General features: G+C 42.3%; 1 protein-coding gene across 1 annotated transcript in view; it reads left to right on the top strand.

Moving 5' to 3' along the window:
- Positions 1-6209, top strand: part of LOC114666294 (kinesin-like protein KIF16B) — a 248908-nt gene extending 242699 nt beyond the window's left edge. The window contains exon 26 of the mRNA XM_028821120.2: positions 5384-6209. Coding sequence (XP_028676953.1) covers positions 5384-5542 — 159 coding nt within the window. The 3' untranslated portion in view covers positions 5543-6209. The remainder of the gene's footprint in view (positions 1-5383) is intronic.
- Positions 6210-12806: the final 6597 nt, after the last annotated feature.

The raw sequence follows: 12806 nt of genomic DNA, 5'->3' as shown, positions 1-12806 counted from the left end.
ATAGAGAAAAACAAGCTCCCGGTGGTGCGCGTGCTTCCCCAGCACTTACCTCGGAACGTATGCGGTCTCGCTCCAACTCCCTGTAATAATCTTCGGGAGTTGCAATCCTGCAACGTTCCGGCTGTCGTCCCGCTCGGGTTTTCTCTGCATTGAGCTGCTCCCGATCGTCCTCACTGCCCGTCAGGTAAGTCCACAGCGTCTCCATCGGATCCGGGACAGAAGTCTTCTGGACAATTCCAGCCTTCTTCCCAGTTTTCTTCCCCATTCTATCCTGTTGTGGAGATTGGCTTACAGCTGCAGCGCTCTTCTTCGCGGGTGGAGTTTTCACCTCCGCGGTTACTAGAGGGACCTTCTTAGGGTTCTCTGCCACAACAAATTTAATGTTAAATGCAGATCCTCTGCCTCCAGATGGCCAGAGTCATCCTGCCGACTACGCCAGTGTAGCAGATGTAGCGTTTGTCAACAACAACAACATTTATTTATATAGCACATTTTCATACAAAAAGTAGCTCAAAGTGCTTTACATAATGAAGAGAAGAAAAATAAAAGACAAAATAAGAAATTAAAATAAGACAACATTAATTAACATAGAAAGGAGTAAGGTCCAATGGCCAGGGTGGACAGAAAAAACAAAAAAAAAACTCCAGAAGGCTGGAGAAAAAAATAAAATCTGTAGGGGTTCCAGGCCACCTCTCGAACCCTCAGGTACCACTCTTGAGACCAGGTGAAAGTACAATAATATTTTATTTCTCTATTGTACAGTGCACAAAGCACTCCACACACCACACTCATATATTCAATAAACTTTTCAATAAACACAATCCTCCACTCCCAGACACTTCGCCCTCCTACCTCCCAGCTCAGCTCAAATGTCTGGGCTACCCATAGTCCTTTTATAGCTCCTGACCCGGAAGTGGTTCTAAGCACAACCCACAAGTCCATTTCCTTCCGAGTCAGGGCAAACAGTCCTCCTCTTCATCCCGGGAGCACGTCACTTCCTCCAGTCACGTGACTGTGACGCACTCCCGGGTTATAGGGCATGCAAGAGCCCACTAGCCCCCCTACAGCGACTCCTGGCGGCCCCCAAGGTATCCAGCAGGGCTGTGTCACAACACTACAAAGTCCATGAGGCCCTGCTGGAACTCGGGGCACGAATATGCTGTCCAGAGGGCTCCTCCTAGCGGCCTGGGGGTGGCGACCGGAGTCCATAGCCGGTCGTCCATCACAGTATGTATGTATGTATATATATATATATATATGTATGTATGTATGTATGTATGTATGTATGTATGTATGTATGTATGTGATGTATGTATATATGTATGTATGTATGTATGTATGTGATGTATGTATATATATATATATGTATGTATGTATGTGATGTATGTATATATATATATATGTATGTATGTATGTATGTATGTATATATATACATATTCGTTCCAGCACTGAGCTTGTATAGCGAATTTCTCGTATCTAGAACAAACTTCCCCATTGAAAAAAATGGAAATCCAGTTAATCCGTTCCGCACCCCAAATATATTAACATAAAAATCAATTTTCCTAACAAATAACACTGATAAATTATATATACTGTAGTCTACCTTTATTAAATAACACTGGTAAATAATATAACTGATTATTAAAAGAATCAAAACAGGTGTCCAAAGTGCAGTAGAGCATTCAATAAATCTTTAAATAAATAATCCTTAAAACAGTTGTGAAGTGGAGGTTTAAAATACACAAGAATAACAATCCTTTAACACGAGGTTAAAACGTCAAAAGGATGCAGTCTTTAAAAAACAGATGACAATCCCCGGTGCTTCTTCTCTGTTAGCGTCTCACCTGCGGGCTCTGCAACAGGCGAGACACTCTTAATGCAGCTGACCTTCTCTACAACGTCCTGCTTCAGCTGTTTGGCTCGCCTGTTCAGCTCACTGTTCAGCTACACGCGAGCCTGCACTCACTCGCTCTCTTTCCTGCACCGCCTGCCCCTGCCCCTGCCCCTGCCCCCCCCCCTCCCTCTCTCTCTCTCTCTCTCTCTCTCTCTTTCTCTCTCTCTTCTTTTACTTCTTCTCCCCCTTAACCGGCTCGCACTTCTCTATATATGCGGGGAGGACATGGCAGCTGCAGCCCATCAGCCACAGGAACAATCATGGATGTGGGCAGTTTCCCACCTGTGCACTTAAGTGGGAAACGCAGACACCGCAGATCGCGGCTCGCAACTGCTACCACGCCCCCTCGCTAAGCCGCGAGCTATACCCACAGCCTGGCTCGTGGCTCGTTACGCGAGCCAATGCTCGCATTTAGATCAGAATTTTTCGCTCATACTTTCCTCGTATTTTGAATTTCTCGTATACAGAGGTGATCGTATCTCGAGGGTCCACTGTATATGTATATATATGTATGTATATGTATGTGTATATATATATATATATATATATATATATATATATATATATATATATAAATATATATATAAATATATATATATATAAATATATGTATGTATATATATATATAAATATATGTATGTATATATATATATAAATATATGTATGTATATATATATAAATATATGTATGTATATATATATATATATGTATATGTATGTATATGTATATACAGCAAATTTACACTGTCATACAAGCTGTACACTGACTACTTTACGTTGTATCAAAGTGTCATATCTTCAGTGTTGTCCCATGCAAAGATATACTAAAATATTTACAAAAATGTGAGGGGTGTACTCACTTTTATGAGATACTGCATATATGTATATGTATGTATTCTTCTCTTGTCTGTGTATAATTCTTGTCGGCTACCTATGTGACACTGTATTTTTGACATATTTTGTTACTGTTTATTAATTACATTTTGATCTAAAACACCCTTAAACCTTTATGCGATGTGTGAAAAAAAAACACTGTTTCCAATGAAGGAAAAATCTTCGCTAACAAAAAGCAAAAATTAGTACAGAGGAATAATAAACCATCCATTGTCTCCCGCTTATCCGAGGTCGGGTCGCGGGGGCAGCAGCTTGAGCAGAGATGCCCAGACTTCCCTCTCCCCGGCCACTTCTTCAAGCTCTTCTGGGAGAATCCCAAGGCGTTCCCAGGCCAGTCGAGAGACATAGTCCCTCCAACGTGTCCTGGGTCTTCCCCGGGGCCTCCTCCCTGTTAGACGTGCCCGGAACACCTCACCAGGGAGGCGTCCAGGAGGCATCCTGATCAGATGCCCGAGCCACCTCATCTGACTCCTCTCGATGCGGAGGAGCAGCGGCTCTACTCTGAGCCCCTCCCGGATGACTGAGCTTCTCACCCTATCTTTAAGGGAAAGCCCAGACACCCTGCAGTGGAAACTCATTTCAGCCGCTTGTATTCGCGATCTCGTTCTTTCGGTCACTACCCATAGCTCATGACCATAGGTGAGGGTAGGAACATAGATCGACTGGTAAATTGAGAGCTTCGCCTTGCGGCTCAGCTCCTTTTTCACCACGACAGACCGATGCAGCACCCGCATTACTGCGGATGCCGCACCGATCCGCCTGTCGATCTCACGCTCCATTCTTCCCTCACTCGTGAACAAGACCCCGAGATACTTGAACTCCTCCACTTGGGGCAGGATCTCGCTACCAACCCTGAGAGGGCACTCCACCCTTTTCCGGCTGAGGGCCATGGTCTCGGATTTGGAGGTGCTGATTCTCATCCCAGCCGCTTCACACTCAGCTGCGAACCGATCCAGAGAGAGCTGAAGATCACGGTCTGATGAAGCAAACAGGACAACATCATCTGCAAAAAGCAGTGACCCAATCCTGAGCCCACCAAACCGGAACCCCTCAACGCCCTGGCTGCGCCTAGAAATTCTGTCCATAAAAGTTATGAACAGAATCGGTGACAAAGGGCAGCCCTGGCAGAGTCCAACTCTCACTGGAAACGGGTTCGACTTACTGCCGGCAATGCGGACCAGGCTCTGGCAACGATCGTACAGGGACCGAACAGCCCTTATCAAGAGGGCCGGTACCCCATACTCTCGGAGTACCCCCCACAGGATTCCCCGAGGGACACGGTTGAATGCCTTTTCCAAGTCCACAAAACACATGTAGACTGGTTGGGCAAACTCCCATGCACCCTCCAGGAATAATAAACCAGTCTAGAATATAAAAAAGAAAAAAACAATATTACTGATAAGTGAACAGTGAAACCTATAAACAATAGCTGAATGATGCTAGGTCATTGTTCAGCAATTAACGGACAGACATTATTTATGTTAGTCAGTTTTAAATCTCTTTGTTTCATGTCTGTTTAAACAAATCTGTGTACTCATTATGTAATATTAAATTCTAAAGTTCGTGTTTGTATCTACTTGTGAACTTGTAACAGTACTCTGTACCTGCACTCCTTGAAGAGTGCTATACAATAATAACCTGAATTGAATTGATATAATACAAGTATGCCTAAAGCTTTGAAACAACAATTTTTGCAAAGAAACCTCTTTCCTTACTGTCTGAAAGTCAGTCTATGAATCCTAATTAGCTGGTTTGCTTTTCAAGTAAATGAGCCAGCAAAGAAGAGAAAACAAATTAAGGATGATTTGAAATATTATTGCAAAGGGAGACAGCACTGTCCCATTAATAAGATTTACACATCACTTGACACCAGTCTGTATAGTTAGGCTGAAATCCCACACTGTAGAGACATGCTCTTTTGATGCAATGATCTAGGTGACTACAGTGCGGAGAATCCAATCTCCTGTAAGGACTCGTGCCTCATTATGTCCGACAGCCACTGGTAATGAAATACAGTTATTTAATGGCATTGACAGATACTCTATCGACCTTCTCTCCTCTTTTTCCTAATTTATACTGGGCTCTTTTATGGTGACTCTTAGGAATTACGAAAGCACCCTTTGACTCTGAAGGTACACTCTGATCCACCCTGGCACACTGCCTACAACTGGAATTCGTAAGCTCCACACATTGGAAAGCTAAGATACGCAGCCTAGTGTATAAAGTGTAAAAGTAGACAAAGAGATAAATAACAAAATATGTTGGCAATATTATAAACATGCTCGAAAGGTTGTGTGTTCATTTTGTAGAAGAGGGTGCATCGTCAATAACCCACTTCATGTGCTTATGAAGGCATCACTGTTCCACCTCCCTGGCCACTCCTTATTCTCAGAAGTCATTCTTCTATTCTTTTTGCTCATAAAAGCACTTGCACATGATATAAACCCATACCACTTGTGTACGGGCCTGACTTTCTCTGCACCTGGAAGCTAACACTACTTCAGTGATTCTCCCATGACTGCACTCTCTACCTCAGCTGTTGTCTCAATACTAATGTCTTATATTTTTTTCTTATTCCTGTCTTTTTTCAAACAGAGTTACCTCAGGAACTTTTTCAGAGTAATTCTGGATTCTCCAACATCTCCATTGCGCTTGGAACAAGATGGCCTTGGACTATCAAAGCACACCATCTGTGAGCTTTCTGCTTTTTTTAAGAAGGGAGTATTTGATTACAGCAGCCATGGGACTGGCTGAGAACATTCATAATGATAAGTTGATGGACATGAATCACAAGCAGTGCCTTGTTTGTCTGTCTCTCTGCATTGAAATCTACACTCCACATCCTGTGTAAGGAGTAAATGCCTGCTGTACAAGCTTCCTATATGCCACGACTGTAGCAGTGGCTTACAATGTCTGCGTATGACATCTCAGGAAGCCTGGCACATGATCACTGGTCATACTTGCTCCATTACTTCAGCATGCATTACTACTGTAACAGTACTGTACATGCAGCTGGGACCTTGAGGATTCCTCAACTAATGTGTCTTCCTTGTATTCATTTTTGGAGAAATTTCAGAACTTTATTTTTTGTTTGTTTTTTTTTTTGTTCTTTTTAAGTTGCGCCTCCTCCACAGTGTCATCATTCATTGGAATTCATTTGGGAATTTGCCACTGAAGAGTTTTGGGGACATTTTCTTTTTTGTTTTTGTCTATACAGTGGCTTTTGAAAAGCCCTAAGCTCTGTCTTTGTAAAGTGCTCCAACACTATCATCAGAAGTGTGTCCTATCAAGCTCATCTCCTTAATCAACAGGTCTAAAGGAATTGCTTAAATACAATTAACAGAAATTGATTTCTTTACTGTTGCTCTTTTTTGCTGTCACACTCCTTTTTTAAGTAAAATCCTTATTTTCTTAATATTTACATACCTTGTTTGTAATATTCTCGGACCTGCTTAAAAAGCAGATTTGAGAAATGGATGAATGTTTAGACACTGTCCGTGATGACCGTCGGTTTGGTTGGGGGGTTGGCAGTGTAAGGAGGGGGTGGTGTACTGGTTTTAATTGTTGCCGACTGTCATAGCAGAGCAATGTCAATTGCTTCAAATATCCGTGGTAATCCATCATGAGACAGTTTTACAGACTATTCGCAGGCCTTTCCCATTGAATACACAGGTAAGTCACGCTCCTGTACAACCCAAAAGGTGGCAGATGTATAGATAATATAGATAATATATAAATATACATTCTCTGGCCCATTTAATTCACTTCATGGACATGGAGAGCCACACAGAAACTAAACCTGGTGCCAGTCCATTGCAAGGTCTACTCGTGCCCAGTCTCTTTTGAGGCCAACATCAAACTATACAGGTCCTCAACTCCTTCCCACTTAACTCACATAAGTGCCATAAAAGTAAATGCAGTTAAATAAGTGAAAAGACGTATTGTTACCAGAGACGTATTGTTACCAGCTGCTGTAATAACACAAATAACTTGAAAATAACATGCATTTGTATATATTAACAATAAATCCACTAACGATAAATGCACACCCCAATCACCCACCCTTTTGCACACTTTAAAAGTGTAGAAGCATTTACGCCCAAACGGACACATGCAAGCATTAATCAATCACACACGCAATCAATGATGAAGTAAAACATTAAGACCACTTGCCTAATATACTCCTCCATGTGCCATCAAAACAGCTCCGACTTTCCTAGGAATGTACTCTACAAGACCTCTGAAGGTGGTGTCTGGTACCAGCAGATCCTCTAATTCCTGTACATTGTATGGTGTAGCCTTGTAGATCAAATATGATGCTCCAACACATCCCACAGGTGCTCGATTCGAGGAAAGTTGCCATGGAGGGATGTACCTGGTCTGCAGCGAAGTTTAGGTGGTACATGTAAAATTATTGTCCACAAGAAGGCCTGAATGCAGTATTTCCCAACAGAGCATTGCCCAAAGCTTCACATTTCGTCCATCAACATGTCTTCTTCCCACATAGCATCCTGGGTTCCATCTCTTCACCAGGTAAATGATGACCATGTACCCAGCCATCCACATGGCGTAACAGAAAACTAGATTCATTAGACCAGGCAGTATTCTTCCATTGATCTGTGATCCAGTTCTGATGTTTATGTGCCCATTTTGGGCGATTTTGATGGTGGACAAGGATTAGCATAAGGACTCAGACAGGCAGTGGCTGTGCAGTCTCATACACTGCACTGTGTGTCATGTCACATTTATCACTACAATTATGTGTGATTTATGCTATAGTAGTTTTTTCATTGGTTTGTAACAGAATTGATGGCCTTTGTTGAACTATTATAGCGCCAGTACTCTCACCACACATTAGCTATTAGGTGGTAAAGGAGAGAGCCATTTAGAGATTGGGGATGATTTGGAGGCCAGAATGACCAGGCCATGATGGGCAATTTAGCCAGGACATCGGAATAAACCCTAGTTTTTACATAAAATGCCCAGGATCTTTTATGACCACAGAGACTCTGGCCATTGGTTTTACATCTCATCTGAAAGACGGCACCTGTTTACAGCACAGTGTCCCCATCGCGGCACTGGGGCATTGAGATCCACACACAGACCACAGGGTAAGTGCCCCCGATGGCCACACCAACACTTCTTCCAGCAGCAACCCAAGATTTTCTAGATGGTCTCCTGTCTAAGTACTGGCTGGGTTTGAACATGCTTAGCTTTCAGGTGGATGACCTGTTCTGAAGCACAGGTGGTGTGGATGCTGAATTCATGAGGAAACAGCAGTATCTGCCATATTATTACCCAGTATCATTTACAGTTTTTTTTTTTTTTTTTAAATAAATTTCATCATAAGCATATGAACGTGAATTGCTGATGTGATAGAAGGGTTTAAAATTAGAAAGGGCATTAGTACAGAGGATCCCAGGGGTAATTGTGAGTTCTTCAACATGAACAAAGGGTTGCAGGTGAAAAGCTGATTAGGAGTAAATTTCATACAAACACTGGAAAGACAACAGCAAGTAAATAAGGTAATTTATCATGTATTGTAAATCTCCACTTTTACTGAATATTAATTGACAAACTGTATTAGGCTGAATGGATTGTTCTTGTTTTTGTTATGTTCTTATTTACAGAAACATTCTCACAATGTCGTTCTGTGATGCTGTTAAGACAATGTCTATGAAAGCTTGTAGCCATCTGGGTGTACTTGACACACTCGGGTGTGCACACTGTACTGTACTCAGATTGACAGATGTTGTGCTTTTGCATTCAGAGCTCTGTGAAAGTCATGGATGAGCGCAAGAAGGACAAAATGTTTAGTGTCTAGCCAGCCCCCCCACCCCAGCCAGCTTTCTAGTGCCCCCTTGCTCCCTCAGACATGATGACACCCTGGCATGTTCCTGTAAACAGTTGGTCTGAGAAGAACAACATGATTATCTTAATGAGATGACAAGCCTAGTGAAACGTTGGTTTTGGCATGGAGTTGGCAGTCAGGATTGTTGTTTATGTGCCGGGCAGAGCAGGGAGAATTTCAGCTTTAATGTTTCATTTTGTAGCAGTGCTCCAAGTAGTGTGCTTGGCCATTTGCTCTGAGTCATGTTCTGGCAGCTCCTATTTACCCTTCAAAGTAATTGGTAGATTGTGGTTTCAGCGGTTTACGTCAGCGGCCCCTTTCACATGCAAATTCAACCTTTATAGAAATCCAGATAGTTTCAGTTTGTGGTGAAGATGGGGGGTGGAAATGAGGATACTGTTTTCATTGAAATGAAGAAACACAAACACCAACTTTTGCACAGTCTGTGACTAGTTTTTGCTAATAGGTGTCAAGTTTATATGTTGAAAATTTCTTGAGGGTCCCTGCTGGCAGTTCCCTGCTCTTCCCGACATTGGAACACTCCCATTCAGCCCAGAAAAGGCTGGACATGAGTAGAAGATCCCAGAGCGTAGCTGTGCCACCTACTGGTCTTTTAGTCACTTCTTCCTGCTGCCCAAGTTTAGTTGTGTGTCACAGAGCTTGCACGCTAGACAAGAGTAACACATGGGAGCACCGCATTGCGGGTTGGCAGCCTCTTAGCCACCCATAAAGCCACAGCTCTCTGCCAAAAGAGAAGGAAAGCTGGAAGCAGATTAGAGACAACTCTCAGCTGAAATATGCAGAAAACAAAAGCAACAAATGTTAATTGAGTTCCAGCAGATGATGAATACAAAGAAAAGTAAAAAGTACATTGTATCAGGAAGCAGGATCGCATCCAAAGCGCCCACACTGCAAACACTCTGAGTCCAAGAAAACAGAAGCACAAGCCCACGAGGCATCTGATTTTGATTGCAAGATGATGGCGAAGTAGCAAGTAGCAGAAGGAGTTTGTGTTTTTTGCAGTAGGTGTATAAATACAAAGCTGAATTCATGAAGAAGTTCAATATGAGATTACAGCAAGCAAAGGCAGCTGAATGCAAGGAGGAAACTCCACCCAAAGCTTGCACTAAGGCCTTGAGGCTGTGCCGCCAAGCGTGGGGAACGGTTGTGAATTAAAAGCAGGACGCCAAGCAGAACGCTGCAAGAAAAGTCACGCAGCGCTTTAATTAAAATTGTTCCTTGAGGTGCAAAAATTTGGAATGGAAGTGTCAGTGAGACAGTGGTGCAGCAGAATGGCATTGCCAACCTCATGCCTTAGGGGCAACCTGTGGAATTTGCCAGAGAAGTCTGACAAGGATGAACAGTGTGGCTTTTCAGTTTAGTTTTGTTAGCAGACCCCATCTCCCCCCAGTGTTTGGATCAACCTGTAGCCATGTCTTTGCTGCATGCGGAAAGGATTTGAGGGGCTCAAGGGAAGACTTTAGTTTCTAAAGACTCCACTTGCATAGCTTACGTTCCTGAAAATGTACTTGAGCATGACTTACCACGGACGACGTGCTTGGCCTATTAGATGTCACTCGAGTGCCTATGTGTTGAAGTTCTTGTGCTATTTTTCTCTTCATGTACATTTCTACATGCAAGGTTTACTTCAGGTGCAAGAAAAAACTCATTTTGGTAGAGATAAGACAGGTGCCCAAGCATTACTGATTGATCATGACAGAGATGGAGCTTCAGTTTGGCTTGCAAGGACATGAAGGGAGACTTCCACATGTAGCTTGTTGGGGACTTGACCCTGATGTCTAGATTCACACTTGTTGTGTCTCCTTGCTGCTGTCTGAGACTATTTAAAAATAAATGAGGATATGCAATAACATCGTGACACAAGTTCCTGCTCATGAGTAAGTTGATTCACTTAAGTTGCTTCTCTTGTTCTCAGATCTCTTCATTGACTTTTCACCTTTCCTTCTTTGTCCCAGTTTATATATTATAGTGACAGGGTGAAGGTGTTACATCAGATTGCGGTGAATGAGCAGCACTCATTCCTCCCCATCCTCAAAGTTCTTTTCATCCTAATCTTACAAGACTGATGGGTTGTTCTCGGTTGTTAAGAGGAAGAGTACCACATTGAACATGTGAAGTCTCTATACTTGGAAGAAGGCATCTCAGGAAATACGTAAGTGAACTTGAGGTGACTATAACAAAACTAAAACCAGGTCAGATCACGATGTCACTTTTACTGCTTCAGTGTCATCTGACCTGATTGTGATTGTTTTCGAGTATTTAATGAGAGTTTCTTTCTTGCTCTTTTAATGATATAACTACAGCTGTCTAGTGTGTTCACACACAGAAGAAGAACATTTATGAAGATCAAGTTTCTGAGTAGATACCTTGAAGTCAGAGCTGCTTGCATGGCCACATTTTTGTTGCAGTAACAGCTTGAAGACTTTTGATGTGGCACAATTGTGTTTTTGCCCACTCCTCTTGGCATAGGCAGGTTCTAAGATGGTGCTTGTGGGTGGACATTTTCAAATTGGGACAAAGATGCTTAGTGGACTTGCTATTGCCCACCCAAGAACACTTTTACTCTTGAACCACTACTCTTGAGGTTCTCTCAAGGTTCCCACTCCCTGCTGATGGTTGTACTGCCATAGCAGTTTTAGTTTGGGCAGGCTGAAGTCAAAATAACATGAACAGGGAGATGAAGGCTGAGTTAGTAAATGATCAGGGTATCAAAATCAGGAAGTCCTAATGATAGAAAGTTGTTCACCAAAAAGTCTTTGAGAAAGGCACATGCAAAATGATTTAGGAGTTTTTCACAGACTCAGATAAAGATCGTGGTGCTGACTTAAATAGCATTGTTTTGGTAGCATCACACACCCCTATGTTAGCAATGAACAGCAGAGGCACCCATGACAAACGAAATGGCGGTACAACGGAAACAAAATAATAACAGTAAAATAAAAAGCAAAGCTGAAAAATGAAACTAACAAAGTTAAAAGAAAAATCTACTCTTTAAAGGAAAAATTATCAAAGCAAAGCAATCACGAAAAGGAATGGGCTTTCTCACAGCGTGAAGCTGCCACTGCCGTGCTTGACTACAGGGTGAGAGCTGTGTATGCTGTGACAGGCTTGCTGCACATTTCACTTTGGCCACAACCCTTTTGTGATGTCCTTCTGACAAACACTGATGGCTTTAAGATGTGACACTTTTCTGTCTTACCCCATCGCATAGCAGTCAGTGTTAGTCTGAGCTCTTAATACGGTTGAGCGGTTCTTCTTTACCTGCACTCGCTCTCAGCATCTTTTATGGTGACAGACATTTGCTCAGTGGCTCACAAGTCCCCTTTTATAGTAGTCTGACTTTTGAGTAGACAGTAACTGGGCGGTGTGGTGCACCTTCCATTTCATGATCATTGATCCACATGAATATGCATGTCAGCATAGGTGAAAAGTTCTCTAGCGGCAAAAAAAAAGAAATCATCCAACTTTTACTCCGTGTCATGTGTAAACATTCTGTTTAACCATCGAAGATGTGCTGTGTTGTTCTGATAGTTCGATGCCCACTTATCCAATTATGAAAACAATCTTGACAATTGCAGTCCTAAAGCTATGTTGGAAACAAATGATATCCCATGAATCTCCATGGTGCTTGGATTGTGCTTATCCTCACCTGCAGGAATGAAATTGGAAAGGGTGTTTGCTAGGTACAGTTCTCATGGTGCATCATCCTGCAGAGAAAACACAGTAAAGTTTGTGATGGTGAGCTTTGGTGTGTGTTTGTACAGAAAATATGCATCAAGTCTCTTTACAAAAAGAAAAAAAACTCGAGAGACACAGATTATCTTTGATTTTATTGGTTTGCAACAAATTACCTGCATTATACAGCTCTGGAAAAATTTTGGGTACCAATTTTCCTTGCATTCCACCCCACAAACAGATTCTTTGTAGTGAGCGTCACAATTAAGAAATCTCCTGTGAAATCATTTTTACCATCAATTTTGCAGAACTGTATGCAAAACTGAACTCCACTGTCTTTACGCTGTTCTTTCAAATTTTCTGTGAGAATCCCTAAATAGACTGAAGTTTTTTTTGTTTTTTTCCCCCCCAGAAAATATGGCAGGTACTACAATTATGCACAGGTAGAAGTGAATAGGACAGAAATGATGG

The sequence above is a fragment of the Erpetoichthys calabaricus genome, chromosome 15, assembly GCF_900747795.2.
Source record: "Erpetoichthys calabaricus chromosome 15, fErpCal1.3, whole genome shotgun sequence".
Taxonomy (NCBI): domain Eukaryota; kingdom Metazoa; phylum Chordata; class Cladistia; order Polypteriformes; family Polypteridae; genus Erpetoichthys; species Erpetoichthys calabaricus.
Note: the sequence above shows the minus strand (reverse complement) of the source record. Positions and strands in the feature narration are given on the sequence as shown.